The sequence below is a fragment of the Tamandua tetradactyla genome, chromosome 20, assembly GCF_023851605.1.
Source record: "Tamandua tetradactyla isolate mTamTet1 chromosome 20, mTamTet1.pri, whole genome shotgun sequence".
Taxonomy (NCBI): domain Eukaryota; kingdom Metazoa; phylum Chordata; class Mammalia; order Pilosa; family Myrmecophagidae; genus Tamandua; species Tamandua tetradactyla.
Window position 1 is genome coordinate 1368205 of NC_135346.1, and position 27590 is coordinate 1395794.

Here is a 27590-nt window from a genome sequence, read left to right on the forward strand (position 1 = left end):
GTCGTGGGGCACAGGGCCTTCTCAGGCAGAAGGTGGGCCCTCGGTCCGAGTGGAAGAGAACCCCCCTCCTGTGCTACTGTGTGACCCTTCAGCTGGGGAGGACTTTGAGCATGACCTGTGAGCTGGGACAGGGCTGTCACCCAAGTCCTGTCCAGGACGCCCCTCGGAAGCCAGCTGTTAGCGTGCCCTCTCTACCAACAGCAACAGGGTTCCCCAATGTTTTTTGCATAGGCAGGAACCAGGAATCAAACCCGGGTCTCCTGTATGGCAGGTTGAGAACTCGGCTACTGAGCCACCGTGGCCCGCCCCCTGCCAACGTCTTTAAATACTAGGGCAGAGTATAACTTACAGCAACTGCTTAAAGTCAACAATAAATTTAACCAAACAGACTATTTCTCTCAAAGGCAAGATCTTTTGATTAAAATGTTTTATACCATTTAATTACAGATGTTTACAAATAGGATGGCAGACTGGCTACAAAGGGATCTTATTTTAAAAGCAGTTGACATTTGGAAATGAGAATGAGTGGTTATGAAACGGGGGCAGTACTTGACCATCAGCTTCTCAGACTCCCTTTATCAGCCTCTTTATTCCACAGCTGCAGACCCCACAGTCCTTGGGCTGTCCTCTCCTCGCTTCCCTTCCCCTCCCCCCAAACCTCCTCCAGGCCAGCCCTCCACTGCTCCTTGAGAAAACTCTAAGTTCTCTAAATCAGAGTACATACCAGGTCTCTAGTGGATAATCAACTAAATGTCAGCATACGATTAGTCATGTAGAAAACATGAAAAAGCAGGTCATTAGGCAAGATATGTTCTGGATTGCTGGTATACTCCTGGCAGGGAAAGGGGGTCAGGAACATGGCACGGTATGCCTGCACGGCCTCCCTGGCCAGGGCAAAGCCAGCTTCCTGCAGATGGGAAGCTGCAGTAACCTCAAGGCTGGGGAGAGTCAGGCTGCCGAGGAAAGCTGGTTTTGGTTCTCAAACGGCATCCACACCTCAGAACTGCTACCCTCAGGTCACTTGTTCTGCTGCCATAAATGGGTTCATGTGCCCCCACCCCCAGATCCTAGAATAGTGCAGAGAAGCTGGCCTTAGAGAAGCCCTGCTGGTCTACCCTAGCTCAGGACAACTACGAGACAGAAAGGGAGGAGAGCCCAGTGGTCGGCAAGGCAGTCACAGCGGCAGTGAGTGCTTTGAGTACTGGATGGTGTCCAGGGCAGCCCCGATGTCGTAGTTCTTGGTCTGCAGGAGCCTTGTGAGCCAGCCGCCTTCATCAGAGAAACCCATGGACAGCATCTGCGAGAGGGACTCGATCAGCCGGGGGTCAGCTTCTGCCAAAGAGAGGAAGGGAGGCTGTGAGGGGGAGGCCATGGCCAGGCCCAGGCTGGGACGCATGCTTCAGCTGGCAGATGGCACAGCACTGCCCAGGCCAGACCCTCCCCATGCCCTCTCTGGTCCTCGCAGGAGCCCACTTAGCAAGGGGAGAGCCCACAGTTTATCTTCCAGAGGGCCAGATGGTAAATGTCTCAGGCTCTACCATGGTAGCATGAAAGCAGCTGTACACAATGTGAAAACACAGCGTGGCTGTGCTCCAGTGGAACTATTTGTGGACAATGAAATGTGAACTTCATGTAGTTTTCACATCATGAAGATATATTTTGATTTTTTTCCAACCATTTAAAAAGGTAAAACTCAGTCTTGGCCCATAGGTGGGGTTTCTTTCATTTGAACCGTTTTACAGATTACTGCCAGGTGACAATGAGCTAGAGCCAGGTATCAGCTGCCCTGACATCCACGGCCCCACCTGCCCTGCCGGCTGACACCACTGGCAGATGTGGCTCCTGCACGGCCTCTGCTCCAGGACAGCACTGTCCATGAGGGGCAGGAGATGGACACCAGGTCCCCCAGTGCAGGGCAGTACTGAGGCCAGGACTTGGACCCACATCGCGCCTGCCCTCTTAGCTCTTGGTGTGGGTGGTTCCAGGAATTACCAAAACCAGCTGAGCCACAGCCTGCAGGAAGCGGGTGTCAGCCTGTGGATGCCCTGAATTGGACACTTTTATGGCCTTAGAACTGTAAACCTGCAAGCTAATAAATCCCCATTGTTTAAAAAAAAAAATTATCTGGGTCTACGATCACTCAGTATAGGCATAAGGGAACAAAACCATCTCTGAACTCTCGTGGCAGCAGACAAGCCCGAGTAGAGAACAGCACATCTTGTGTTGCCAAAGCTCTGAAAGAGAAAAGGTGGAACACAAAACTGCTCGAAACCACTTGCCTGGTGGAAGATGTGGGTATAGTGCAGCTTCCTTCAGCCCTGTGGGTCCTTCCTGCGAAGGCTCCAGAGAGCTGGGCCCTTCAGACCCTGGCATCTGTAGAGACTGGAGCTCGCCTGTTGACGGGTCCACTTCTTTTGAAGACAAATGGGTCCAGTCTTCATCTCCTCCTGAACAGTTGTCAGACTCCATCAGTTCCTGGGAAAGAACTCACCATGAGCACCGGGCCGAGTCTGACCGCTTCCGGGATTTGGGGAGAGTGAGTGAGTGTGAGAGTGTGTGTGTGCATGCGTGTGTGCGCACGCACAATGGGCTAGAGCTGTGAGCAGTCAGCCACTTGCAAACACCGAGTTTATATTTCTTACGAAGTTGTAGAGTGACTTCGATGCCACAGACTAACTCTGCAACAGAAGCAAGGTCCCTCAGTCTGTGTGGGGCTGGAGTGGGGCTGGGGGTGTGGGGGCAGAAAAAGTGCAGGGTGGGCTGTGCTTCAGGTACCCCGGAGAGCAGGCGTGGCTTGGGCTGCCCCCTGGCCTCCAGGGCCATCTTCTCCACCTGCTCTGCCAAGGACTGCGCTGCGCCCTCCATGCTCCCATCGGGCTGGTTAGAGTCGGAAGAGCAGCTGCCCGGCTGAGAGCTGCATTTCTCCTCCACACTGCAGCCGTCTGCAGAGGCAGATGTCAGTCGACTTCTCTTCCCTCCGTGTTCCACGTCGATATCAACCTCGATGCCTAGAGGCCAAGGAGGAAACGGTGTTTCAGAGAAGGGGCTGCCAAGAGGTCAGGAAGTTGGGGCCTGCAGGCCCCCGAGGCTCGTCGGGTGGGTACCTGCCAGCACTGAGGAGTCCGGATGGTGGGGCATGACGTGCTGACGCCGACACTGGCTTTCACGCTTTGAGGAAATACCCCTCTCCCCAGGCCCCAGCCAGTATGGGGTCTGGCCACCATGCAGCCCCAAGAACCAGAACACAAATCTCTGCTTGTCCAGACCCCCGGGGCTGAACTGCCTGTCCCAAGTCCTGGCCTCAGTGGAACGCTTCCTGCGGCCACAGGGGGTGGGCCTCAGCCTGCGCCTTGTCAGCCAACACCACAGAGGGGACACTCGCTGAGGCACCCCCAGCAAACCCGCTCTGAAATCTGGGGTGCTGCAAACACATGCCAGCAGCAGCCTTTCTCCAGGGTTCCCTCCCACCCCCAGCACAAGGCACAGGCCCAGCGCTTGTGAAACACCAGGGAAGGTCTGGGGACTACAAACAAAAAGGGAGAAAAAGGGTTAGTCACCCACGTCCTTGAGTAAATCTCCAGGCTCACATCGCCTTCCCCAGAGGAGTACACAGGCATGGGTGGCAGCCAACCCCTCCTCCGAGGCCTGGGCACCCTACTTGGCGCTGCTGTCCCAACCCGTGCTGGCTGACTGGAAAGCCCAGGCATCTGTCAGCGAGCTCAGTCTTGAGCTGCCTGTGTTCCTGCACTTGGCAAAGGCTGATGTGGGGCAATAAGTACTCGGGAGTGTCCAGGACACACAAGTTACCCGCTCCTCTGCAGAGATCATCTGAGGTCAGTGTCGCAAAAAAAACCCCACGTTTGTACGGGGTTACCAAAACTCTCAGACAGAGGAGAAAGCCCACTTACCCAACGGGCTGAGTGCAGCCGCCACGCTTTCTCCTACGTTCTTCAGGAAATGGACACTGGCATCTTCTGGTGGGCCAGCAGCTTTGACTTCTAAAAGCAGAAGTGGGAGGCATGTTTAATTCCAACCACATGTCCTGGTGACTCTGATGCCTGCTGCGGTCCTGCCTGCTCCTTCCCAAGGCCCCTGCTGTCCCAGGGGCACCTCTGACTGCAGCCTAGGCCCACAAAGCTCCCCTCCCCCTCCCCCTCCCAGGAGGCCACGTCCTGGACACCTTTCCCCCAGCACAGGCCCAGGACAAGCAGAACCAAAATAATGGCCACAGCCTATGTAGGTCATTCAGAAACCAAGCCGGTACCTTGTCAAAGACACAATGACATTACTACAACCAGGAGGAGACACTACCCTGAAAACAGGACACCAGCTACGTGTAAGCTTCTAACTCTGTGACTATGCGTTAAAGGTGAGCAAGCCTGGCTGAATCTCCTGACAGCTGGCACAAAAGAGGACAGTGGGGCAGGCTACAGGGACCCAGAGGGGTGAAGCGGGAAGGGCTCTCGGGTCTGAGCACTGCATTGCCTCAGTTTCCCCATGAGGAATGGAAATGACACTCCCACTGGGTGGGATTCCCTCCACCTGCAGGCGCCCTGGGCCTCACCTGACTCCGCCGAGGGGCCGGGGGGTGCCTCCCCATCGCGGGGCGGCCGTGGGCTCCAGTTCCCCGGTGGGCCCATCTCCCAGCCCGGCCACCCGAAGTGCCCGTGCTTCAGCTTTCGGAGCCAGCGGCTGTGCGAGAAGCCCTGCCAGAGGGCAGAAGAAGGACGGGGGGGCTGTGGGTCTGTGGCTCCCCCACCCCCATCCCCGCACCACCCCAGGCCCACCGCCAGACTCTGCTCACCTCCAGGAGGTGCCCCAGGGGGCTGGAGAAGGCGAGCTTGCCGTGCTCTGGGTGCAGGCCCTTCTCCTCGCAGCCGGCACACAGGTCGTAGTCGGGGCACACGCTGCACTTGTAGCGGGTCCCCACCACAGGCCCATTGCAGCCGTCACAAATCACGTTGGGGTGCACCAAGCTGCGGGGCGCCTCCTGAGCGCCCGGGGGCCGGTGGTCTCGCCGGCATTCCTTCTTTTCTGTGGGGAGGGGAGGCAGCCAGTGGGGTCAGGTCCTGGGAGTCTGTCCAGGACCCAGCTGCTTTGGGCGGCCGGTGAGCAGCAGCTTCTGGCTCCTCAAACAACCCCCAAGCACCCGAAGCCGCCCCGGCCTTGGTGGCACAAGCCCCCGGAGGGCGGGAGGGGCGCCGAGGCTGACCCCGTGTGCAGCGAGGCGGGGCGCGGCCAATGCCGGGCGGCGCGAGGCCTGGGCACCCGGCGGTGAGCGGGGCAGCGGAGGGGCCCCAGACCCGGCTGCGCTGCACGACGGCCTCCAGACCCCGGGCCCTGCGCGCAGCGCCAGCGCCTCCTCTGCAGCAGGAACACAGCGTCTAAGACCGCCCCTGCCCCCCTGGCCTCGGGGTCGGCAGGCAGCCCCTCACCTTTCAGGTAGATGCGGAAGGTGCCGTCACTCACGCCCGACGTCGCCATCGCCAGCTCCTCGTCGCTCGAAAAGGCCACGAGGTCGCCGTCCTCATCTGGTGTGGGGAAGAGAGGTGAGTGCCCGCGCCTCCTGCGGGGCTGAAACGGGCTGAGGCCGGTGCCAGGGGGCACGTGGGGGACCCCGTCCCGGGGAACCGCAGGGTGGGAGGCAAGACCCGCCGCCACCGTGACGGCGTCGGGAAGGGGGGGCCCCGGGCCGGCCTGCTCCGAGCCTGTGACTGGTGCGCGGTCTCCGGGTTTTATTGTCGGACCCACCCTGCGGCCCAAACCTCGCCGCGCATCCCCATCAGCTGAACCCCGCAAGGACAGGGCAGCGCCAAAACACGGAAACGTCAGAAAGACCCGAACGCGAGTGTTTCAGGGTACAGGTCTGTCCCTTAAGATAATGAAAAGGTCCTAAAATATGTGTGAGCGTGCTGAAACCACCATATTCTGCACGCTCCTGAGCGTCCTGCCCGGACAACAACTACAGCCCACGGAACAATTACAAAGGAAAAAGACACGGGACGGGCCCGGCAGCCCCGCCCTCCCTTTCGGCCCGCCCCCGGCCCCCCCAACCCCCCCCCCCCCAGCTCCCGGCCTGCAGGAGCCGGCCCTGCACTCACAGGCCCTCCCCCGCCCACCCCCCGCCCACCCCCGGCCCTGCGCTCACAGCCCCTCCCCCAGCCCACCCTCTGCCCCGCGCATGCCGGGGGACACCCGGGCGGCTTCGCACGTCTCTCCCGCCTGGCCCAGGTGGGCCCTCCTCCGCGCCGGCTCGGCCTGCGGTCTCCGGACATCAGCTGACCCCACCCCGCCCCCGGCGCTGGCAGCGGGAGGCGACAGCCGGCGGACGTCAGCGTAACCCGAGTGTCCGCCGCCCGTCCCGACCCCGCCCCGGGGGCGACCTTGCGGGATCTGCAGTGCCCGGCGGGGGAGGGGAGCCTCACGCCCCCAGGCCGGAGCGCCGCTGGGGGGCCTGGCAGCCCGCACGGACCGGGCCGGGCCTGTGCTCGAACTCCCTGCCCCCGGCGGCCACCCGAGGCCCAGCTGTGGCCGGGCACAGCCATCACCCGCCCCTGCCCGGCTTGGGAAGGGGTGGGGGGAGGGAGGGAGGAGGGAGGAGCGCCCGCCAGCCCCGGACCCCCGCCCCGCTCACCGCGGTAGTGCGCCACGAAGCCCCCAGGCCGCAGCCCCGGGAACAGGGCGGCCACCCGGCGCAGCAGGCGCTCGCAGGGCCCCGCGCCGACCAGGGCGTCGGCTCCCGGCCCGGGCCCGGACTCGGGCTCGGGCTCGGGCTCGGCCTCGGGCTCGCGGCCGAAGCAGAACCTGAAGCGGCGGATCTCGCGCGCCGCCTCCTCGCGGCCCAGCAGGTACGCCTTCACCGTGAGCGTCGCCATGGCCGCGCCGGCACTGCGCCCGGCCCGCCGCCGCCGCCGCCTTTGTAGAGCGGGAGCCCCGCTCTGCCCCGCCCCCTGGGCGGAGCCTCGTCGCCCCGCCCCGCCCCGCCGCCGCACTCGCGAGCCGCCCTGCTGGGGCCCCGGCGCGGGCCGCCCTCCGCGGACCCCGGCCCCGCGGCCTCCTCCCGACGGCCCCTCCCTCGCCGCCCGCAGGTGCAGGGGTCCCCTAAGGCGGCCCCCGCAGGGCGGGTTCCTGTGCTTATACCGCGGCAGCCTGGGCTGAGGCGCTGGTCCCGGGGGAAGGGGCGGGACCCCAGGCCCCTCCCCAGACCTGGGCCTGGTCGTGACGCAGCACTACAGCCTCGCGGCTGCCCCGGAGCAGAGTCGGGGGGCCGAGGCCCCTCGGTGGGTCCGGCCGCCGGGAGCAGGCAGCCCCCGTTCTAACGCGCTGAGGGTCCCCAGGCCCCTGGAGCAGCGGACTCCCCCGGCACTGCACAGCATCGCCCACGCCTGAGCCCTAACGGGGTGGACGGTCACGCCCGACTCAGGCCTGAGCTCCACAGCCCCCCAGTTTAGTTGAGAGGTGCTGGAAGAGCACAGGGGGGCGCCAGCCCTGCAGGATGTCAGGTGTCACCGAGTGGTCATCGCGGCCCAGATGCCCACCTGTCAGGGTTCAGTTCAGTGGGCGCCAGCCAGCTGTGGCTTTAGGTTCCTAGGTTCTTGGCCAGGGCTCGAGAAAGGATTCAAGGGCACAGCACAGCCGGGAAGCAGACAGAGTTTATTCAGTATTCTCCGTGGCGGCTCCTGTACTGGGCACACAAAAGTAGTAGCGAGAGGACGCTCTCCCAAAAGGAAAGAGATGAGAGGAGCAGGACACGGTGGGAAGGCTTGCTTTTTATTATAATTTTCAACTTTTTCTTATGAAATATATATACACAAAGCAATAAATCTCCAAGTACATTTTAACAAGTAGTTATAAAACAGAGTTTAAAGTTTTGTGTGGGTCATAGTTCCACAATTTTTCATTTTTCCTTCTAGCTGCTCCAAGACCCTGGAGGCCAACAGAAATATCGGTATATAGTGACTCAGCAATTATACTCTGAATGTCATTCAACATTTGCTAAATCCTGTCTTCTCTGTTCTAACTCCTCCTCCTCCTTTAATCCTTCTCCCAATCTTTAGGGGTATTTGGGATTCTAACTTTTTCATGTTGGAAGGGGCTGTGGATAATATGGGTTGGGGATGGAACCAGCTGATGTCTGGAGAGGCTGGGCCCTCTGGGTTTCAGGACTTCTCTGGCCTAGGAACCATCTGGAGGCTGTAAGTTTCTGGAAAGTTCCCCTAGTGCACGGAACCTTTGTAGGGTCTCAGATAGAGCCCTGGGTGTTCTTTAGGGTTGATAGGATGGTGTTGGTGTTGATAATAGCAATATCAAGGGTATGCTTTTATTGTTTTTTGTTCCTTTTGTAACTTTTATTAATTATTTTACTACCTTCCCCTTCTCCCTTCCTTGTGACACTTGGCCCTGGATGACTCGCTCAGGTGGGGTCAGTTTGCCGCAGGTGCCGTTTATTGCTTCCCTCCTTGTGGCCTGCCTGCTTTTTTGGAATTTGCTCTCTGCTGATCCCCCTGCCTCAGTTGGGAGCCAGGGGCCTGTGGGCCTTAGGGCAGGGGCGTCAGAACAGCTGGGAGACAGTAACCAAGAAACACTGTACTTGAGGGCAGCGACCTGGGGCAGCCCAGCCCAGGGCCTGTGGGGTGCCTTGGAAAGACCTGGCGGGAAGGGTATGTGGCCCTCTGGAGTGCCCAGGTGGGGGGCCTGTGGGAGGGTCAGATCTGTGGTCAGATTCGTGGTGTTTCAGAGGGGGCTTAGTGGGAGACCCAGAGACCAAGGGAGATTGGGGGGCAGGGCGCGTTGTCAGGTGCAGTGATTGCCTGTGGGAAGGCAGCAGGCACTGACCCCGGGTGGGGCTGACCCTGCCCAGGGACCTCCAAAGAGGAGCTCCCTGCCCTGCCCGGGGCAGCCCTGCAGAAAGGCGGGGGGGGGGGGGGGGGGGGGGGGGGGGGGCGGGGGGGGGGGGGGGAATGTTGGCGAGCGGGGAGGGAGCGCGTGGGTGGGGTGCCCGGTCCGGGCGCACAAGGAAAGCCGGTCTGGGGTGGGAGTCGGGACCCGGAACGAGCAGCGGGACCCCGAGGTCGCCCCCTGGCACGCTCCCGCCTTCTCATTTGGAACCGTGGTGAGGGTTCCCCCAGAAGCCCCGAGCGCGGCCCTTGGCCTCCCCTCCCCCAAGGCGGCGGGGGCGCGGGAACCCGCGCAGCACCGGAACCCCCTGGCGGGGCCCTCCCCGCCCCCGGGCTGCGTGGTCAGGTGGCCGGGCCCGTCCGGCCGGCCGTGAGTCAGCGCCGCGTGACCCGCGCCGTCAGCAGGGGATCCCCGGCCCCTCTCGGTGGCATCTCACCTGCGGCCGGGTGGGCTGCCTGCGGGCCCCAGGCAGGGTGGCACAGCTGGCAGCCAGGTCCCTCCCCGCTGCCCCCTGTGTACCCTTCGCCGGCGGCCCTTCCCCCCGGTGCCCGCTCAGCCCACCCGCCCTCCGGGACGACCTCGCGGGCGCTGACCCCGGCCCGCCTGGCGCCTCGGCGCGAACAAGCGGCCCCGCCGTGCCCCGCCTGGAGATGGGCGGCAGTGCGGTGGTTGGGGCGCCCCCCGCGCGCTGGCGCGGTCCGGGTCCGGGGCGGGCACCCTGAGCAAGCTGCGCCCGGCAGGCCTTAAAGGGGACTGAGGAGCACAGGGGCGGCCCCTCCCCACGCAGCCCACCGCCCCAGAGATGAGCCTCCCTGGGAGGGGAAGGGGTCCAAGGCGGTTTGGCCGGACCTGTCCCTGCACTGCGTGGGGCCTGCTCAGGGCCAGGGGACCCGCCTGCCAGTCCTCCCCAGGCCCTCACTCCCACGGGCCACAGCCCCTGCCCGGTGCACGTGCCCACTTCTCCCTGCACATGTCCACTCTTTGCGCATGCCCACTCCCTCGCCCGGTGACTTCTTGGTTCTTCCCCGGCCTGGACCCCCCTCCCCACGCCCTGCAAGGCAGCCTCCCCCCTTGTCTGCTCCTCAATGGGACCTTCCCTGACACCCCACCCCAGCCCAAACGCCTCAGGCCCTGGGTGTAACCCCCTTTTAGCCCCTTCCTACAGAGGCCCACAGAGCGTTCTCAGAGGACAGGGGGCAAGGGGTCAGGGAAATGCAAGATGAAGCCCAGGAGCCGCTGCTGAGGTTAGGTGAGGCCTAGGGCCGCTGGGGGGAGAAGCAGGCGCTGCGGGTGGGGTGAGGGCTGTCCCACGCATTCTGGGGTGGGGGAGAGTTTGGGGCCAGGTGGAGGGAGTAGCTGCTTGAAGAGGTGCGGCTGGGTCCGGGCTGCACCCCCGGCGGGCCAGTGTCCTCCCCCCACCTCCCACAGAGCAGTACCCTCCCCCCTCAAACCTCCCCAGTGAGCTGTCTGGCCTTGAGGCTTGACCCATCCAGATCCTCAAAGTCTGGGTGCACGACCACCAGCCCCTGGGCCCTGGCACCCCTTTGACCTCTGGGGTCCTGGAGGAGAAGCCGAGGTCCCCCAGACCTGTGTTCTGGCTGCGGCTGAGGCTAGGGCAGGAGTTCCAGGGCCTTGCACAATTCCCCTCCTTTTTAGGATGGAAATTTTCCTTGGGGGACTACCATAGAGAACAGGGTGGGGTCGGCATGGGACCCAAGCTGGGCCTGAGTCATGTAACCCCCTGGGTCCGAGGTGGACATGAGTGTCAAGCCGGCTCCTGAAGTGCCCTCCAGGGCCACCCCAAGGCAGGCCCTTAGCATCTTCTGGTTGGGGTGGGTGGTTGCCCCAGGCCCGCTCCAGGGTTCCAGATGGCAGTGAGGGCCACACAAGGTGGCCAGACCCAGGGGGTCAGCCTGAGCCTGTCCCCTCTGTCACCCTCAAACCCCCAGCGGCTTCTGTTGACAGAACTTCCCAATAATAAATGATATTAATAGTGTATGGGTATCACCCATGTAGCACCCGTTTTATGCCAAGAAACATCAAAACACTCGACAGATATTAACCACCTACTACTCCCTTGAAGTGGGACCAAGCCATGCTAGTCCTGGCCAAGGACCTGCGAGGAGGGGGCCATGCATCATTTCCAGACCAAACCACATATGTGCCGACATCGGAGCTCCCAGACTTTTCCTTCCTCCACAGGGAAGCCTGCAGCATTTGAGAGAGCAACCACCCAGGCCCCTGACCTTGGGGCTCGTCCCTGTGGACCTTATTCCTGCAAAGGAGAAGCTACGCCTACTAATAACTGTGCTTAAGAGTCACACCCAGGGAGCCTCTTGTTGCTCAGACACGGCCTCTCTTTCTAAACCAACCCGGCAGGTGAACTCACTGCCCTCCTTCCTACGTGGGACGTGACTCCCAGCGGTGTAACTTCCCTGGCAATAATGGACAGAACTCCTGGGATGAGCCAGGACCTGGGACCGTGGCATGGAGAAAGCCTTCTTGACCAATAGGAGGAAGAGAAAAATGAGACAAAGTAAAGTGTCAGTGGCTGAGAGATTTCAAACAGTCAAGAAGTTATCCTGGAGGTTATTCATAGGCATTCTAGGGACGTGCAGTTTTCATTTATGGTGGAATGGAGTGGCTTGGGGAAGTTACCTGAAACTGTTGAGCAGTGTTCCCCTAGCCTTGATTCTTGAAGAGGATCATCTAAAGATACAACTTTTACAATGTGACTGTGGTCTTGGGAAATTCATTTTTCTTGAATCGATTTCATTCCATTCATTTATTCAAGAAAAATCCATTTTTATTGAAAACCCCTTTTCCTGAATCTTGAAGATGATTGTATAACTATAGAGCTTTTACAGTGTGACCATGTAATTGTGAAAGCCTTATGGCCGACACTACCTTTATCCACGGTATAGGCAGATGAGTAAGAAAATAAGAATAAAAAAATAAATAATGGCGGAGATAAAGGATAAAAATTGGGTAGATGGAAATACTAGTGGTCAATGATAGGGAGGGGTAAGGGATATGGGATGTATGAGTCTTTTCCTTTGTCTTTTTATTTCTTTTCTGGAGTGCGTTTTTTCTTTTTGTTTCTTTTTCTGGAGTGATACAGATGTTCCAAAGTGATCATGGTGATGCATACACAACTATGTGATGCTATTGTGAGCCATTGTGTACCTTGGATGGACTGTATGTGTGTCAAGATAGCTCAATGAAAATAGTTTTAAAAGAAGAGAGCAGTCGTTCCCTGCAGCCTGGGTCCTTGGGGATTACAATGAGCAGAGGCCCCAGGCCACCCTTGATGGATATACAATGTTGGAAAATACAGTTTTATTAAACCCGAGGAATTTGGGATTGTCACAGCAGCATACCCTAACCTATACTGACCATTGTCCCCACCTTATCCAGGGAAAGGAGCAAGAAAGAGTTAAGCGACTTGTCCCAGGTCCCAGCTAGTAAGTGGCAGACCCAGGCAGACTGTCTTGACTTCCAGTCTCCCCCACCCTCCTTTGAGACCCTCTCTTAGGCACCCTCGCAGCCCCTTAGTGAACTCCAGCTTTCTCGCAGCATCTGACTTGATCATTTCAAAATACAGACTCCGGCTCAGCCCACCCCAGGCCGCGCTTTGGACTCGGCAGCCCTGTGCTTTCCGCCCAGCTGCGAGGCGGAGGAGCCCGACCCCGGCCAGGTGGGCAGGACCTGCTCGGGCCCCCATCCGGCCCCCTCCCTGCCGCGCTGCGCGGGGGGCAGCCTCGGGGCGCCGAGCCGGGTGAGCCCCCTTACGAGCCCGCGGGCAGGGGATGGGCTGGGGCCGCGGGGCGGGGGCTCCTCCCGGGGCGCCCGCGCTGAGCCGGCCCCGAGGTAGGCGCGTGCCCGAGCACGCGTGGCCGTGGGGAGCGGACGCGGCGGCCCCCAACCCGGGGCGCCGAGCGTCGGTTGCTGGTGAGCGACAGGCCGGCGGGTCCGGCGGCTCCGGGGTGTCCGGTGGGTCGGGGTCTCCGGCTCCTCAGCAGGGCGGCCAACACCGCCCGAGGCCGCGGAGGGAGCACGGAGGGCCGTGGCGGCGCGGACGGGCGAGCCCCTGCCGGGAGCGCCCAGGGGCCGGGGGCGCGGCAGGCCGAGGCGGAGGGTGGGCAGGGGAGCCCCACGAGGCCCCGGCGGCAGAGGCGGAATAAATGAATGAGTCCATCCGGGGACTCGGGCAGCAATGCTCCTGGGGCTTCTCTCACGCCCCCCCAATCTTGGGAGACCCCAGGGTGCTGCCGGCGCGAGCACCACGCCCGGCCCCCTTCCGGCGGGAGCCCCTGGTCTCCCTTCCTTTCTTTAGAATTTGCTTTATGATGTCTTTTTTATCTTTCTTTACTTATTTTTATTTGTTTTAATTGGAGAGGCGGTAGGTTCCTAGGACGTCAGGGAAGAGCCGCGGCGTCCCCACACCCCACCCTGGTTGGCCCCGGCGGGAGTGCTGTGCCTTCCTTACACTGGATGAAGGACACTGACGCTCGCTGTCTCCGCAGCCCTCCGTCGTCCCCGGCCCGCTCTCCCGGGCCCACCACCCTGCCACTCACACCTTGTACCACGCTGCTTGGGGGCCATGATTCACAAAAGAGCATCCTTACGCGATTGTCCACAGCGATGTCCACCTCAGGCTTTGCCCATGTGTTATCTTCCGACTTTCCTTCTAGTAACACAAGACCCAACACTTCCCCTTTCCCCACATCCTCCGCCAACTGCCCTGGTCACCACCTCACAGCAATGCTCTGCTCTCGCCAGTATCCATTTCCAAACATTTACACCAACCCAAAAGAAATGCTGCATAAATGGGGTACTGGCTCTCCTTTCCCTACCCCTTTCATCTCTTCCTAGCTTCTGACCGTATGAGCTTCCTTACTATAAGTAGTTCGTATCAATGAGATCTTACATTTGTGGTGTTGTGTCTGGTGCGTCTCACTCAGCAAACGTCCTCAAGGTCCGTCCATGCTGGCATGTGCTTCAGGGCCTCGTTCTTTCCTTAGAAAAAGTAGTTCTAGTCTGCTCGCTGCCGGAACGCAATACACCAGAAATGGAATGGCATTTAAAAGGGGGAATTTAATGAGTTGCTATTTACAGTTCTAAGGCTGAGAAAATGTCCTAATTAAAACAATTCTGTACAAATGTCCAATCAAAGGCATCCAGGAAAAGATACCTTGGTTCAAGAAGGCCGATGAAGTTCAGGGTCTCTCTTTAGTGAGATGGCACATGGCGAACACAGTCAGGGCTTCTCTCTCAGCTGGAAGGGCACATGGCGAACACGATGTCATCTGCTAGCTTTCTCTCCTGGCTTCCAGTTTCATGAAGCTCCCCAGGAGGCATTTTCCCTCTTCATCTCTAAAGGTCGCTGGCTGGTGGTCTCTCTGCTTCGTGGTCCTGCAGCATTCTCGGCTCTCTCTGAATCTCTCATTCTTCAAAATGTTTCCTCTTTTATAGGACTCCAGAAACTTATCAAGACCCACCCAAATGAGTGGAGACATGGCGTCACCTAATCCAGCTTAACAACCAGTCTTGATTACATCACATCTCCAGGGAGATGATCTGATTACAGATCCAAACATACAGTATTGCATAGGGATTATTCTGCCTTTATGAAATGGGATTTAGATTAAAACCTGGCTTTTCTAGGGGACATCCATCCTTTCAAAGCAGCACAGATGTCTTCACACACATACGGTGCATCCGCAGTACACAATCGGTGGCTCCCAGTATCATCACACAGCTGCATATTCATCACCATGATCATTTTAGAGCATTTGCAACACTCCGGAAAAAGAAATAAAAAGAAAAGCCCACACATCCCATACCCCTTACCCCTCCCTCTCATTGACCACTAGTATTTCCAACTACCCAGTTTTTTACCCCTTATCTCCCCTCCCCATTTCATCTTTTTAGAGCAGTTGTAGGTGTACAGAGAACTCATTCAGCAAGAAATCATTTCCTCCCACACACGCAGTCTTCCTTATTATAACACTTTCGTGACTGTTTGAGGCAGTTGCTGAGCCAGGGCTACCCCGATGGACTCGGCCCAGCCCGGGGGGCCCTGGGGCTCCCTCCCTGCCTCCTGCAGGCAGCTCTGCGGGTGCCAGTCTTGCTTCTCCTCATGGATGGTCCTTCTCTCCTGCAGTGGTGGGGAGGAGGCGACCTCCTGGAAGGGGGTTCCCGAAAGTGTGCCCCCCACCTCCATGCCCTGAACCCCTGTGGCCCCTCTGCTCGTCCCTCTAACCCTTCCCACCCCCCATCCTGCAGACCCCACACTCCCCACACCCTTCTGCCCCACCCTGGCCTGACAGACACCTGCACTCCCTGGTCACAGGCCAGAAGCCCCACCACCACCACTCCAGAGCCTGGGGGTGGGGGCAGGCAGGACTCAGATGAGCCCCCAAACTCTCCTCACCCACAGGCCAGCTCCTCGGTTTGTGCCGGTTCAATAATCTTCATCAAATGAACTCACATGGAAACTTCAGTATACTTGGTGTTTTTTTTTAAGTCCTTTAAAGCACAACCCACATAAAAACCGGTGATCCCTTGCCACAAATAGAAGGCACCTGTGGAAACACAGGAACCGAGCCAGCTGCCCCCAGCAACAAAGTTCATTAGCAGACGGAGCAGTTGAGCAGACTGGTGGGAGAAGGGCGGGGTCTTTGGCTTGCAGAGGGGTGCCCTGCCATCGAACAGTCCCCAGAGCCAAGCTCTGCCCTCCGCGGCCGTCTCCCCTGCACCCGCCATACTCTTCTCCGCAGCTTCAGCTGCCCAGAACCACCTGAGCTCCAGGGCCCCCACCTTCCTCTCTAGGTGTAGACCTGGGTGCAAGTGGAAGCAAACCCCCCATCCCCACTACACATCCCATTTGGGCCCACCCCAGGGGGCCATCCTTGCTGGAGGAGGGGCTCCAGGTCCTTCCAACCGCTGCTGGGAACCCCAGCAGGGAAGAGGGCAGGGGCCTTGGTCAAATGCCTGCCCAGAGTCAAGCTGGGCTTTACAGCGCCTGCCTCCTCCCTGGTCCTATGTGCTCAGGGCCGGGAAGCAGAGGTGTTCGCAGCCGAGGCCCAGGGGCTGCCGGGCCCGGAATTGCAGGTCCCGGCGCGCCCCGCTGCAGCCCCAGCCAACCCGCCGCCCCGGGGCCCAGAGCCCGCGCGCGCCGCCGCCCGGGCCCGGGCGCTGCTCCCCAGCCCGCCCCCTCGCGGTGACAGCGGCGGCGGCGGGGACGCGGCCCCTTTAAATCCGGGCCGCCCCGCCCTGCGCGGCCGACTCGGCGGCGGCCCCGGATACAGGCCGGGCCCGGCTCCCCTCCTGCGCCCCGCGCCCCACGCCCCACACCCCGCGCCCCGGCCCGGCCCCGGACGCCCAGCCCCCCACACACACCCCCGCCCCGGGGCCGGGGCCCCCGCCGCCGTCTCCCGGCCTCCGCGCCCCGGCCCCGGTGCCCCGGGCCATGCGGCCTCGGCCCCGCCGGCGCCCGCCGCGCTCTCGGGGACATGAGGCTGCGCAACGGCCCCTTCCTGACGCTGCTGCTCTGCTGCCTGTGCGCGCTCCTCTCGCTCTCCTGGTACGCGGCGCTCGGCGGCCAGAAAGGTGAGACCCCGCGGCCCAGCTCCGCGTCCCGGGCGCCCGCGCAGCGCGGGGGAAGGGCCGTGGCCGCCGAGGCGCCGGGAGCCGACGCCCCTCCCCTGCGCGCCCCCCACTTGCCCGCCGGGTCAGACCCAGGGCCCCACCCCCACCCGGCAGCCTCCGAGGGGTCCCGGACGCCGAGGCCAGGGGTGGGCGCTCAGACGGGCGGAGATGCAAGGTCACAGCTGTGGCCGAGCCCGGCTGGTCCCCAGGGTGCCGGCCCCTGGTGCCCGGGCAGGGTCCCTTTCAGGGCTGCTGAGACAGGTGTGGAGGGCCAGCCGGACATCCAGGGACTACTCTGTGTCCCCGCGCCCCATCCCACTGGAACGGGGGTGCCTGGGACCCTGTCAAGTTACCCTGCGGTCCGATTGGGCCACTCCCCCGGTCCCCCCCACCTGAACTTGGTGGGCCTAGCCCGCTGGCTTGGCCCTCTGGGTCCCGCCAGAGCCCTGGGAGTGGGGGGCTGGCCCCACCCGGCTTGGAGTGGCTTGGGGCTAGTGGCGCCTTGGTGCTCAGAGGCCCCCACAGCCCAGAGCCTGGGAGGCTCTGGGAAGAGCTGCTTCCTTCCTGCCTCCTGGACTTCCTGCAGGAGGCCTACCCGGGCCAGGCGGAGGCCAGCTGTCCCCACACCTTCGCCACCCCCTGCCTTCACGTCCTCTATCCCAGCCCACAGCAGGCTGCAGCCCCCTCCCCGCCCCCCCCCCAACCTGGCCCAGCCCGTGACCATCCTGGTGGGCTGTAGGCCAGAATCTGCACCCAGGGTCCCTAAAGGCAGAGCCCTGGGGCCTGGCACAGGGAGGGTGGAGTGGGTGGGGGTCATCCCCTGGGGAGCATATCTGGGGCACTCGGGAGAGCAGCCATGTGGGCAGACTGGCATGGGGGCAACAGGCACCCAGGGCGAAAGGGCTGGTGCACCTGTGTCCGGTGGTGGAGGGTCCAGCGGTGGGGGATTGGGGCAGCCGCACACCTTCAGCCTCATGCCCGGGACCCCAAAGCCAGACTCCCACCTGGACGCCGTGTTCTCTCTGGGGAGCCAGTCTTGGGGGGCTGTGCCTGTGAAGCGGGCATCCATGGAGACAGCTGGGCCTGGGCGGCGAGGGGTGCCTGGACCCAGGAGTGCTGCCTGTTTTGGGGTCCTGGGAGAAGTGCCGGCTGCTCATGCTGTCGTGACGCTGTCTCCTGCCCACAAGCACACAGCTCTCGCCATTCGCCCGCATGTAGCTGGCCCCTGGCTTCCAGTTTGCAGGGGGTCTCAGGAGAGGGTGGGTGCAGCCACCATTACTTGGAGGAGGGGCAGGGGAGCCAGTGGGGAAGGGGAGACGGGAGCACCCTGGAAGCCCAGGGAGCGAAGGTGCAGGAGGGACTCTGGGGTCATAGGAAAATGGATGAATTTTTAGGGCAGTTTTCCTCCAGCCTCAGCCAAGTTTGCAAAACTGCCCTGCCGTGGCTCAAGCTGTCACCCTTAACAGAACATATACTCAGGGGCCATCTCCAAGGAGGAACAGCCCTCCTCGGAGAGCCTGGCTGTGGACAGATCCTCCAGGGTGCCGGCTACCCAGGCTCCCCCATGTGCCAGGCTGTCCCCTGCCCAGGGCCCGGCTCACACACACACACACACACACTCAGCAGCATTCGCTTCACAGTGGACTCCTGGGCGGGCGCAGGGCCTGGAGAGGAGGGGGCACGGGCACCCCTGCCCCATGTGCAGGCCCACAGCTCCCTCTGGCTCAGGCAGCAGTGCTGGGATGGGCAGCTGGGCAGACGCTGCCCTCAGCCCCAGCCTGATGTAACCCGTGGGGACCAGGAAGCACTGTGGCTCATGAATCTGTTTTCTTGGCCAACTGGGAACAAGGCGGGAGACTGGTTCGTGGGCGCCCAGGTGGACTGGCCACTCTGCCCTTGAGGGGGAAGCTTCAGAGAGAGGCCCCACAGCTGCACCTGTCCCTCAGGGCTCCCTGGGGGAGGGGTGTGACTGGAGGGGGAAGCCAGGGGTCCCTTTGGGTGCAGCTCCCTGGAGGCTCTGTCCCCTGCCACCACTTCGATCCGACACCCGGCCCAGGCACGGTGGGGTGCTCAGGGGACCCTGGCAGAGCGGGAGGCTAGGCCCAGCCCACAGGCAAGCAAAGAGTGGACCCAGGGCCAGGGCCTTCCAGGCAGCGGCAGCTGGCCGCAGGGCCCAGGGAAATGACCAGAAGGTCAGTGTGGACTTTGCCCAGGGCTGCACAGGGCTGTGGGGGCCTGGAAGGCTTTCCTAGCACTGACAGAAGCCAGGCCCCGCACCCCAGGGAGGACTCCGGGGCAGGCGGGAGGGAGGAATCTGGGGCTCCCAGGCCGCACCCCCAGCAGGGCTCCAAGGCCCCATTTCGGTTGCCCCGCGGGGCATGGGGGGGGCGGGGGGCGGGGTGGCCGGGCGCGGGCACAAGGGATCAGGTTTCCCGGGTAACCCAGGCCGGAGTAGCCCAGCGCCCGGCCTCGCGGATCCGGTAACCGGACTCCGCCCCCTCCCCCCCCCACCCGCAGGGGCTGTCCTGAAGCTCCCTGGGGCTGGGGATTGGGGGGAGCTGCACGGATTTGCAGGATGGCACCTCAGAAAGGATCTGCTGGGGCCCCCCTCCACCCCCAGCAGCCCCAAGCCCTCCCTCCCACATGCTCCGCCTCCTAGGACTTAGCCCCCTGTCCCTCTGCGAAGGGGGGGGCGTGCCCCGAGGTGACCGGACTTTGGCGCACAGGGCTGTGGGGGCGAAGCCATCGCAGAGCAGCCTGGCGGGCAGGGCACCCACAGGGACCAAAGAATGCGGGGGTCACCTGGGGGGGCGGGGCGGGGCGGCTCTAGACGACTTCCCTAGACTTGGGGACTTAGAAACGCATCCCCGAAGGCTGCCCCGATGGTTTCCACCAGGCCCAGAAGAAAAAAGAAGACACAAGCATGTGCAAGGACACAGATGTTAGATAAGGAAAGGGGGCAGTGTGCCATGGCAGATAAAGGAGGCAAAAGGTAGAGTGGGAAAGGCCTTGTATGCAGAGCCTGGCAGGAACTGCTGGCACCCCCTGGCAGGAGGGTGTTTACCTCAGTTCTTGCTATTCCAAGAATGGTGAGTTCCTGCCAGACTAGCATAGCAGGTGCTCGCCACCCTGGGGACCTCCCTGAGCTGCCAGGCACTCCCCTGGCTGCTGGGGTGGGAGTGGGGGTGGGGTAGAAGCCACCTGCCCCACCTGTGCCCTGCCCACAGTGCTTAGTCTTGGCTGCTCCTGCACACCAACACCCCCAGTACTCGACAGTCCCGTGGAGATGGCCCAGGCCCCATTCAGGTGTCTAGGGAGAGTCACCAGTCCTTATGTAGAGCTCAGGCCCCTTGCTGCTGATTCACCAGGCCTCCCTGGTGTTTGAATTTCACTGAGAAATGGGGACTGCAATTGCAGAAGCCAGTCCCCTGGGGCTGCTGAGAGACTAAAAGGTAACCCAGAGCTCGTGCCCAGCCCGTAATAAGCAACCAGTGATAACCACCAAGGACCAACAGCCAGGCAGGCACTGTCACAGCTTCTACGGAGGCTGGCAGAGGAGTGCAGGGAGGCACAGTGCCTTGGGGTGGGGCAGCAAACAGGGGCTGCAAGCAGAGGGCTTTGAGAGCCACTGGGCAGAGAGGAGTCACTCCCAGGCTGTCCAGCCTCTGTCCAAGCTTGCACCACCCAGGGTCACGCTCCCAGTTCACATGCCTCCTCCAAGTGTTATTATAGCCAGCCCTCAAGCGTTAGGGGCAGGCTGACCTGAGAGTCACCCTTAAGCAGTGAATACAGCAGTCAGTGGCTACTATGTGTCGCGTGCACGAGATACGCCGTCGCCCTCGGGGCCAAGGCGTGCTCCGGCCGCCCCCTGGTGACGGCGTGCGCACGGCCGGCAGGAGACGTGGTGGACGTATACCAGCGGGAGTTCCTGGCGCTGCGGGACCGCCTGCACGCGGCTGAGCAGGAGAGCCTCAAGCGCTCCAAGGAGCTCAACCTGGTGCTGGACGAGATCAAAAGGGCCGTGTCAGAGAGGCAGGCGCACGGCAATCGCACCTGGGGTCGCCTAACAGGTAAGCGCCGGGGGGATGGGGTTGGGAGAGGGGGGTCGCGCTGGAGCAGGGGTGGGGGGGTAACGTGGTCCAACCCGTGCGTTCCCGACCCCACCCAGAGGACCCGCGCCTGAAGGCGTGGAACGTCTCCCACAAGCACGTGCTGCACCTGCCCACCGTCTTCCACCACCTGCCGCACCTGCTGGCCAAGGAGAGCAGCCTGCAGCCGGCCGTGCGCGTGGGCCAGGGCCGCACCGGAGGTAGGGCGGGGCTCGGGGGTGGGGGCGGGGCCCGAGGGGTCGGGGCGGGGCCCGGGGCCGGGGGTCAGCCGCGGCAGCGTCGCCCGTCGCGCCCCTCGCAGTGTCGGTGGTGATGGGCCTCCCCAGCGTGCGGCGCGAGGTGCACTCGTACCTGACCGACACGCTGCACTCGCTCATCTCGGAGCTGAGCCCACAGGAGAAGGAGGACTCGGTCATCGTGGTGCTGATCGCCGAGGCGAGTGCGCGCGGGGCCGGGGCGAGCGGGGAGACACACCCGGCACCGGACGACGCAAAGGAGAGGGAAAATCCGCCGCGGGGCGGGGGGCTCCGGCGTCGGGCTCAGGCAGTTTGTCCCGCCGGAAAGTGGAAGGGGGCAGCCCTCTAGCCCCTCGCGGGGGGGCGGTCGGTGCTGTCCGTCCGGCTTGCGGTGGGAGGGACCCGTGGCCCCGGGACCCGGCCGCAGCCCTGCCAGACCCGGGCGGTGGGGTGGGGTGGGCACCCTGCGGCCTGCGCCCGCCCCCGACCCTTTCTCCCCAGACCATCGGGGTGGCGGCCAGCTTAGAGGCCTGGTCTCCCCGCAGACTGACCCACAGTACACCACGGTGGTGACGGACAACATTAAGGCCTTGTGAGTACCTGCAGCCTCAGAGCTGCCGGACGCGGCGCCCTGCCCTGGGTGTCCGCCTTCCCTCCGTGGGTGGGGCTGCCCCTGCTGGCTCTCCCTCTGCAGCGTCACTGCCCGGCAGCCTGGGACCCGTGGGGGGGGGGGGCATCTGCCTACTGGGACCCTGCCAGGAGCCGGAGGCTGTGCACCCACCGGGCCTTCTCGCCCCCAGGTTCCCCTCGGAGATCCATTCGGGGCTCCTCGAGGTCATCGCCCCTTCCCCCCACTTCTACCCTGACTTCTCCCGCCTCCGCGAATCCTTCGGGGATCCCAAGGAGAGAGTCAGGTACTAGCGCTCTCACACACACACCCGCCCCCAGCCAGCCTGCCCACCTGCGACGAGAACCTGCCCTCCCTGTTGTCCAAGTCAGGGCTTCGGTGGTGGGGACTCCCTGCATCTCCGCGCAGGGCCAGTGGCGCGGGGCACAATGAGCTCAACCTCCCCCCAGGTGGAGGACCAAACAGAACCTCGATTACTGCTTCCTCATGATGTACGCGCAGTCCAAGGGCATCTACTACGTGCAGGTGTGCGCCGAGCCCCGCCCCGCGCCCCGCCCGCAGTGAGCCCGCCCCGCCTCGCCCCGCGCCCCGCCCGCAGTGAGCCCGCCCCGCCCCGCGCCCCGCCCCGCCCCGCCCGCAGTGAGCCCCGCCCCGCGCCCCGCCCGCAGTGAGCCCGCCCCGCCCCGCAGTGAGCCCGCCCCGCCTCGCCCCGCGCCCCGTCCGCAGTGAGCCCGCCCCGCCCCGCGCCCCGCCCCGCCCGCAGTGAGCCCGCCCCGCCCCCGCAGCTGGAGGACGACATCATCGCCAAGCCGAACTACCTGAGCACCATGAAGAACTTCGCTCTGCAGCAACCCTCCGAGGACTGGATGATCCTCGAGTTCTCCCAGCTGGGCTTCATCGGTGCGCGCCGCCCCCGGCAGCCTGGGGTGGGCGCCCGCCCGGCGTGAGGGTTTGCTCCGCAGCGGGGCCCCGCGGGTCACCTGGCACCGTTCCCCTCCCTCCCCCAGGCAAGATGTTCAAGTCGCTGGACCTGAGCCTCATCGTGGAGTTCATTCTCATGTTCTACCGGGACAAGCCCATCGACTGGCTGCTGGACCACATCCTGTGGGTGAAGGTCTGCAACCCCGAGAAGGACGCGGTGAGCGGGGGGGGGGGGGGGGGCAGCGGCGGGGCGGGGCGGGGGCCTTCCCGGCGAGCCCCCCGCCCTGAGCCCTGGGTACCCCGCCCTTCCGCAGAAACACTGTGACCGGCAGAAGGCGAACCTGCGCGTCCGCTTCAAGCCCTCCCTCTTCCAGCACGTGGGCACCCACTCCTCGCTGGCGGGCAAGATCCAGAAGCTGAAGGTGGGCTCGGCCCCCAGCACCCCCCCGAGGCAGAGCCGGGCTGCGGCGGGGCAGGAGGTCCGGGACCCGCCTCCAGCACCCCTGTCCCTCGGCGGCTGCAGGACAAGGACTTCGGGAAGCAGGCGCTGCGGAAGGAGCACGTGAACCCGCCGGCCGAGGTGAGCACGAGCCTGAAGACGTACCAGCACTTCACCCTGGAGAAGGCCTACTTGCGCGAGGATTTCTTCTGGGCGTTCACCCCCGCCGCGGGCGACTTCATCCGCTTCCGCTTCTTCCAGCCGCTGCGCCTGGAGCGGTCAGTGCCCGCGCGGGCCGCGGGGAGGGCCCTGGGTGGCTCTCCGTGACCCCAGACCCCAGCGAATGTCGGAATTTGCCTGCCTCAGTTTCCTTAGCTTGCCTCAGTTTCCTTAGCTGAAGCGTGGGGGTCTCTAGGGTAGGAGGCAGTGCCCCTAGCAGCACGGAGGGGTGGCGCCCGGCCGACCCCTGCTCCGGGGCCCACGCACCACAGTCCAGGCCCAGGCGGGGCCCCAGGGCAGCAGCTCAAGGGCCGGGCGGGGCCGCAGGTTCTTTTTCCGCAGCGGGAACATCGAGCACCCGGAGGACAAGCTTTTCAACACGTCGGTGGAGGTGCTGCCTTTCGACGTGAGTGCGGGGGCGCGGGGGGAGCCCCTAGGCCCGCCCCCCCCCCCCCGCGGCTTGGCTTGGCTCTCCAGCCCCTGCCTTTGCCCCTAGAATCCCCAGTCGGACAAGGAGGCCCTGCAGGAGGGCCGAGCAGCCACCCTGCGCTACCCGCGGAGCCCTGACGGCTACCTCCAGATCGGTGAGGGGCGCCCGGTGGGTGGGGTGGGGCCGGCAGAAGCATGAGAGTCTGGGGGCAACCTGTCCGCTCCGCCCCGCCCCAGGCTCCTTCCACAAGGGGGTGGCGGAGGGCGAGGTGGACCCCGCCTTCGGGCCGCTGGAAGCGCTGCGCCTTTCCATCCAGACCGACTCGCCGGTGTGGGTCATTCTGAGCGAGGTGAGCACAGGGCACAGGGCACCGGGAGTGCAGCCCCGCGGCCCAGCCCGGCTCCCCGGCTCACCCCGAGCCCCGCTGTTCCAGATCTTTCTGAAAAAGGCCGACTAAGTGGAGGGCTTCTGAGAGTGCCCCGCGCGTCCCGGCGCACGGGATCCGGGTGTTGCCGCGGCTGGCCTGGGAGGACCAGGCCGCGGGGCGGGGCTGGGGGCCGCCGCTGGCCCGGAGGCCCCAGGAGCTGGTGCTGCCCCGGCCGCTGGGCCACGGGAGGAGGCGGGCGGCCCCACACTGTGCCTGAGGGCCGGCCCGCGCCGCCCGGAACCGTTTGCAGCGCGCCAGCCTGCGCCGGGCGGGCCTGGAAGAGCTTTTCTCTCGGGCGTCCGCTATGTCCGGCGCGAACACTGGAATGCATATACTACTTTATGTGCTGTGTTTTTTATTCTTGGATACATTTGATTTTTTCACTTAAGTCCACATATACTTCTAAAAGAGCGTGACTTGTAATAAAGCGTTAATGATGAGTGCGCCTCCAGAGTGAGCGCTCCGGGCTTCGGGCCGGAAGGGGCTTTTGGGACCAAGGCGGCCCCGGGAGGCAGGCGTCAGGGGACTGTGCGCTGAGCAGCTGGGGACTGGATCTCCGGGTCGGCGCCCGGCCGTCCCGCCCCCCGAGCTGGCCTGGGTCCCTTCCCTCCCGAGGCCGCGCCCTCGCCGCCCCCGGGGAGCTCTCTAGACTGCGCCCGCCCTGGGCTGGGCGCCTCTTAATCACCGCAGCCCACTCCGCGCGGATCCCTCCATCCCAGAGAGCGCAGCCAGGGTCGCGTCGGGGCAATTTCAATGAGGCAGCGTGGAAGCAGGCGAGCACCCCTCCCCGTCCGCAGGCTCCGGCTGGTCCCGGCCCCGGCGGTGCAGCGTCCTTGTTCTCAGGCCCCGGGCAGCAGCGTCCCGAGCCATTCAAGGAACGCGGCCGGGAGGAAGTGGCGGAGCAGGCCGAGCGCCCCAAGTGCCAGCAGCAGCCAGTTGGCGCACGCGCTCGCGTACAGCGGTGGAAGCCTGCGGGCGGTGCACAGCGGCTCCCGCGCCAGCCCTCCGGCCCCCCCCCCCCCGCCAGGACACGCCCGTGCCCCGCAGGGGTCCCCGCGCCCACCGACCGCCTGGACCTGGCCCGCCTGCCGCCCACGCGGGGGCCCGCTTTCCTCCCCGGGGGGGTCGCGATCCACTTCTCACCTTTGCTGCGGGCAGCGAGCGTAGCCCTGGAAGTAGCGCAGGCGCGCTAAGAGGTAGACCAGGCCGCATAACGCCGCGGTCCCTGCAGGGGAGGGGGCGCGGGCCGCGGTGAGCGCGCAGGCGTGGGAAAGGGGACTGAGGTACGCGCCCCCTGGCTTCCCGAGGAGCCCGCACCTTGGTGGAAGAAGGTGCCGGCGACCCAGAGCGCGGCCAGAAACAGTGGGAAGTTCTCGCTGCAGTTCACCCTGCGGACGGGGCGGGGTGGGGTGAGCGCGCGTCGGGGGCGGGGCCCTGGGCCGCACCCCCCGCGCCCTCCACCAGCCCCCTCACTGGGCTCGGTAGACGCGCTGGAACTCTGGCGGCCCGGTGGTGAGCGGCGGCGGCACGCGGAATGCCCTGCGCGCCGAGATCACCTGCAGGGAGAAGTAGGCTGGGGGCAGGCGCGCAGGAGTCAGGGCTGGCCGTCTGCCAGGGACCCCTCCCCCGCCCCCTCACTCTCCCTTTTCCTCCCCCTCCATTCTGAGCTCTTCCGTGGCTCCCCTCCAACGCCCGGGCATCTGAGTCCCTGGCACTCTTTGGAGAGGGCGGTGCAGAGACCGGAGAGCAGAGAGGCCCCGCCCTGCTCCGGCCTGTGAGTGTATGGGGGGGTGGGGTGGGAGTGGGGGGGGTGCAAGCACAGGAACGCCTGATCCCGGAAGGGGCTGCGGGGCACTTGGCTGGTGAATCATTTTACTTGGAAAGCTCAGGGAAATGCAGGGCTTAGAGTCTGTAGCTGTGGACCTTGTCTTTGGGGTCACTGCTGCAGGAAGCACCCCTAGGCCTAAGGACAGAGCTGGCTGCGTCCCTCGAAGGGCAGGGGGCACAGACCCTGCCGCTAAAGGCCCGGTTCCAGCCCTCCAGGAGGGATCCCAGTGACTCACTTGGACCCCTGTGCAGGCTCCTGCCTGCCTCAGTTCCCTGGTCCAGCCGTCCGGGACTCGGGACTAAATGTGCCACCCCACCCCCATCCCCCAGGGGGTGGTGGCAGCTGGGACTCAGGGGCCCTTCTCTTGGTCCCAGGCCAGGCGCCCTCCCCCGCACCCCCTGCCGATACACATCCCAGGGGCACTGGAGGCGCCCAGGGGCCGTCATGCCAGGCATGGGTAGGATTGGGAGGGAGGACCCTGTGGCTTTCCGAGGAAGGGGTGGGGACCGAGCCTGCCTGCCTGCCCGGCCTCCTGCCTCCCCCTCAGGCTGTGCCCGGCCCTGCCCCGCCCGCGGTGTGGTCCCAAGCAGCAGGATAGCAGGCCCATAAATGTACCCCTAGGACCCGCTGAGCAAGGCACCAAGCAGAAGCCTTTGGCACCCCTGGAGCTGGGGCGAGACGGTTCAGTTCCTCCACCTCTGGCAGCCCCTGGAGGACGGTGCCTGCAGCAGGGACACCTGAGAGGCACTGGAGAGTGCAGGGGCCACTGGCCACCTGCTCACCCTCCCCGTGGCCGGTCCTACAGCTCCACACAGCCTCCCCCCACGCCGTCTCCCTGCACCCCGCCGCCCCTCCAGGGGTCCTCAGGCTGGCTGAAGGGCCACCCAGCCCACCCCCAAACCAGGCACCTAGCATGGCCAAGGCCGTTTTCCACCCAAGAACTGACCGCTTGGCGAGCCCCGGGCCCCATTCTCAGCCTGTGCCCCCGCCCCCCTCCAGGGAACACGCAGACCCCTCAGGACTTGATGCATCCCAGCCTGCAGGGAGCCGGGACGCCGGGACCCCTCCCCTTCCCCAGGCGCCAGCGCGTCGGGGACAGGGGGCCGCCCACCTTGCAGCAGGACACCAAGCAGGGTGACCGCGGCCAGGAGAGCCACCTCGTCCTTCATGGGGCCTCAGTGCCGCAGAGCTCTCGTCGGCGCCGGCTTTGCGCAGACGTCTGCGCCCGGGCAAGACAAGCGGCCTCAGCGCGGTCCCCGCCCTTCCCAGTGCGTCTGGGGGGCAGCGGGGCGGCGCGCGCGGCCGAGGGCGTGGAAGTCTGCAGGGACCGGGCTGCAGGCAGCACGCCGCTTCCTCCCCCGCCCGTGGGGCCACCCAGCACCCGGGCATCAACTCAGTGTCCCCCAAGCCCTGCCCCTTCTGCAGCTCCTCTTTGTCCCAGACCCCTGTACCCCACCCCTGTATCCCCACTTCCCATCCACCGCCGCATTCCACCCGCTTGCTTTTCGCCGCCACTGAGGCCCCGTGCAAGGCCTTCTGTGTCCTCGTCACGTCCCACCTGGACACAGGTCACAGCCTCCCCACCGGCTCCCACCCCAGCACACTTTTCTCTGTTTTCCGCGCACTCCGTACCACCGCCACCGGTTGTATTTGGTAACAGCTCTGAGCACAGCCTTCCCCTGTGCGCACCCTCCCCGGCTCCCCTTCGCCCCCCAGGTGGAGTCCAAACAGCCCCAGCTGAACACGTGGGCCAATAGGTGGGGGCCACCTGCCTCGAAGGCACCCCAAGGCCTGGCGGGGTG

At 64.0% G+C, this 27590-nt stretch overlaps 4 protein-coding genes across 9 annotated transcripts in view; 2 read left to right on the forward strand and 2 right to left on the reverse strand.

Annotated features, from left to right (window-relative positions):
* Positions 1-390, forward strand: part of MRNIP (MRN complex interacting protein) — a 28909-nt gene extending 28519 nt beyond the window's left edge. Inside the window, 1 exon segment of the mRNA XM_077138216.1 lies at positions 1-390. Within this exon segment, the coding sequence (XP_076994331.1) occupies positions 1-121 (121 nt within the window). The 3' untranslated portion in view covers positions 122-390.
* Positions 391-410: 20 nt separating this feature from the next.
* On the reverse strand, positions 411-6898 carry SQSTM1 (sequestosome 1). 3 transcript variants are annotated; one of them, XM_077138213.1, is made up of 8 exons: positions 6635-6898; positions 5436-5531; positions 4805-5034; positions 4565-4706; positions 3909-3998; positions 2776-3008; positions 2280-2475; positions 411-1332 (listed from the first exon to the last, which is right to left on the reverse strand). In XM_077138213.1, exons 1-8 carry the CDS (start codon positions 6873-6875, stop codon positions 1175-1177), a joined length of 1386 nt encoding a protein of 461 aa, XP_076994328.1. In that variant the 5' UTR covers positions 6876-6898; the 3' UTR covers positions 411-1174. The 3 variants fall into 3 exon arrangements, with proteins under 3 accessions (XP_076994328.1, XP_076994329.1, XP_076994327.1); XM_077138214.1 differs by having other exon boundaries at positions 2833-3008; positions 4565-4736; XM_077138212.1 differs by having other exon boundaries at positions 4565-4736.
* Positions 6899-16363: 9465 nt separating this feature from the next.
* Positions 16364-24400, forward strand: MGAT4B (alpha-1,3-mannosyl-glycoprotein 4-beta-N-acetylglucosaminyltransferase B). 3 transcript variants are annotated; one of them, XM_077138218.1, is made up of 15 exons: positions 16364-16512; positions 20448-20621; positions 20720-20860; positions 20962-21095; positions 21442-21488; positions 21697-21810; positions 21974-22049; positions 22310-22424; positions 22532-22662; positions 22760-22867; positions 22969-23162; positions 23446-23509; positions 23600-23687; positions 23770-23882; positions 23967-24400. In XM_077138218.1, exons 1-15 carry the CDS (start codon positions 16416-16418, stop codon positions 23988-23990), a joined length of 1620 nt encoding a protein of 539 aa, XP_076994333.1. In that variant the 5' UTR covers positions 16364-16415; the 3' UTR covers positions 23991-24400. The 3 variants fall into 3 exon arrangements, with proteins under 3 accessions (XP_076994333.1, XP_076994334.1, XP_076994332.1); XM_077138219.1 differs by having other exon boundaries at positions 22532-22638; positions 23431-23509; XM_077138217.1 differs by having other exon boundaries at positions 16365-16512; positions 23431-23509.
* On the reverse strand, positions 24178-27039 carry LTC4S (leukotriene C4 synthase). 2 transcript variants are annotated; one of them, XM_077138221.1, is made up of 5 exons: positions 26900-27039; positions 25434-25516; positions 25278-25348; positions 25104-25185; positions 24178-24929 (listed from the first exon to the last, which is right to left on the reverse strand). In XM_077138221.1, exons 1-5 carry the CDS (start codon positions 26955-26957, stop codon positions 24831-24833), a joined length of 393 nt encoding a protein of 130 aa, XP_076994336.1. In that variant the 5' UTR covers positions 26958-27039; the 3' UTR covers positions 24178-24830. The 2 variants fall into 2 exon arrangements, with proteins under 2 accessions (XP_076994336.1, XP_076994335.1); XM_077138220.1 differs by having other exon boundaries at positions 25434-25533.
* Positions 27040-27590: the final 551 nt, after the last annotated feature.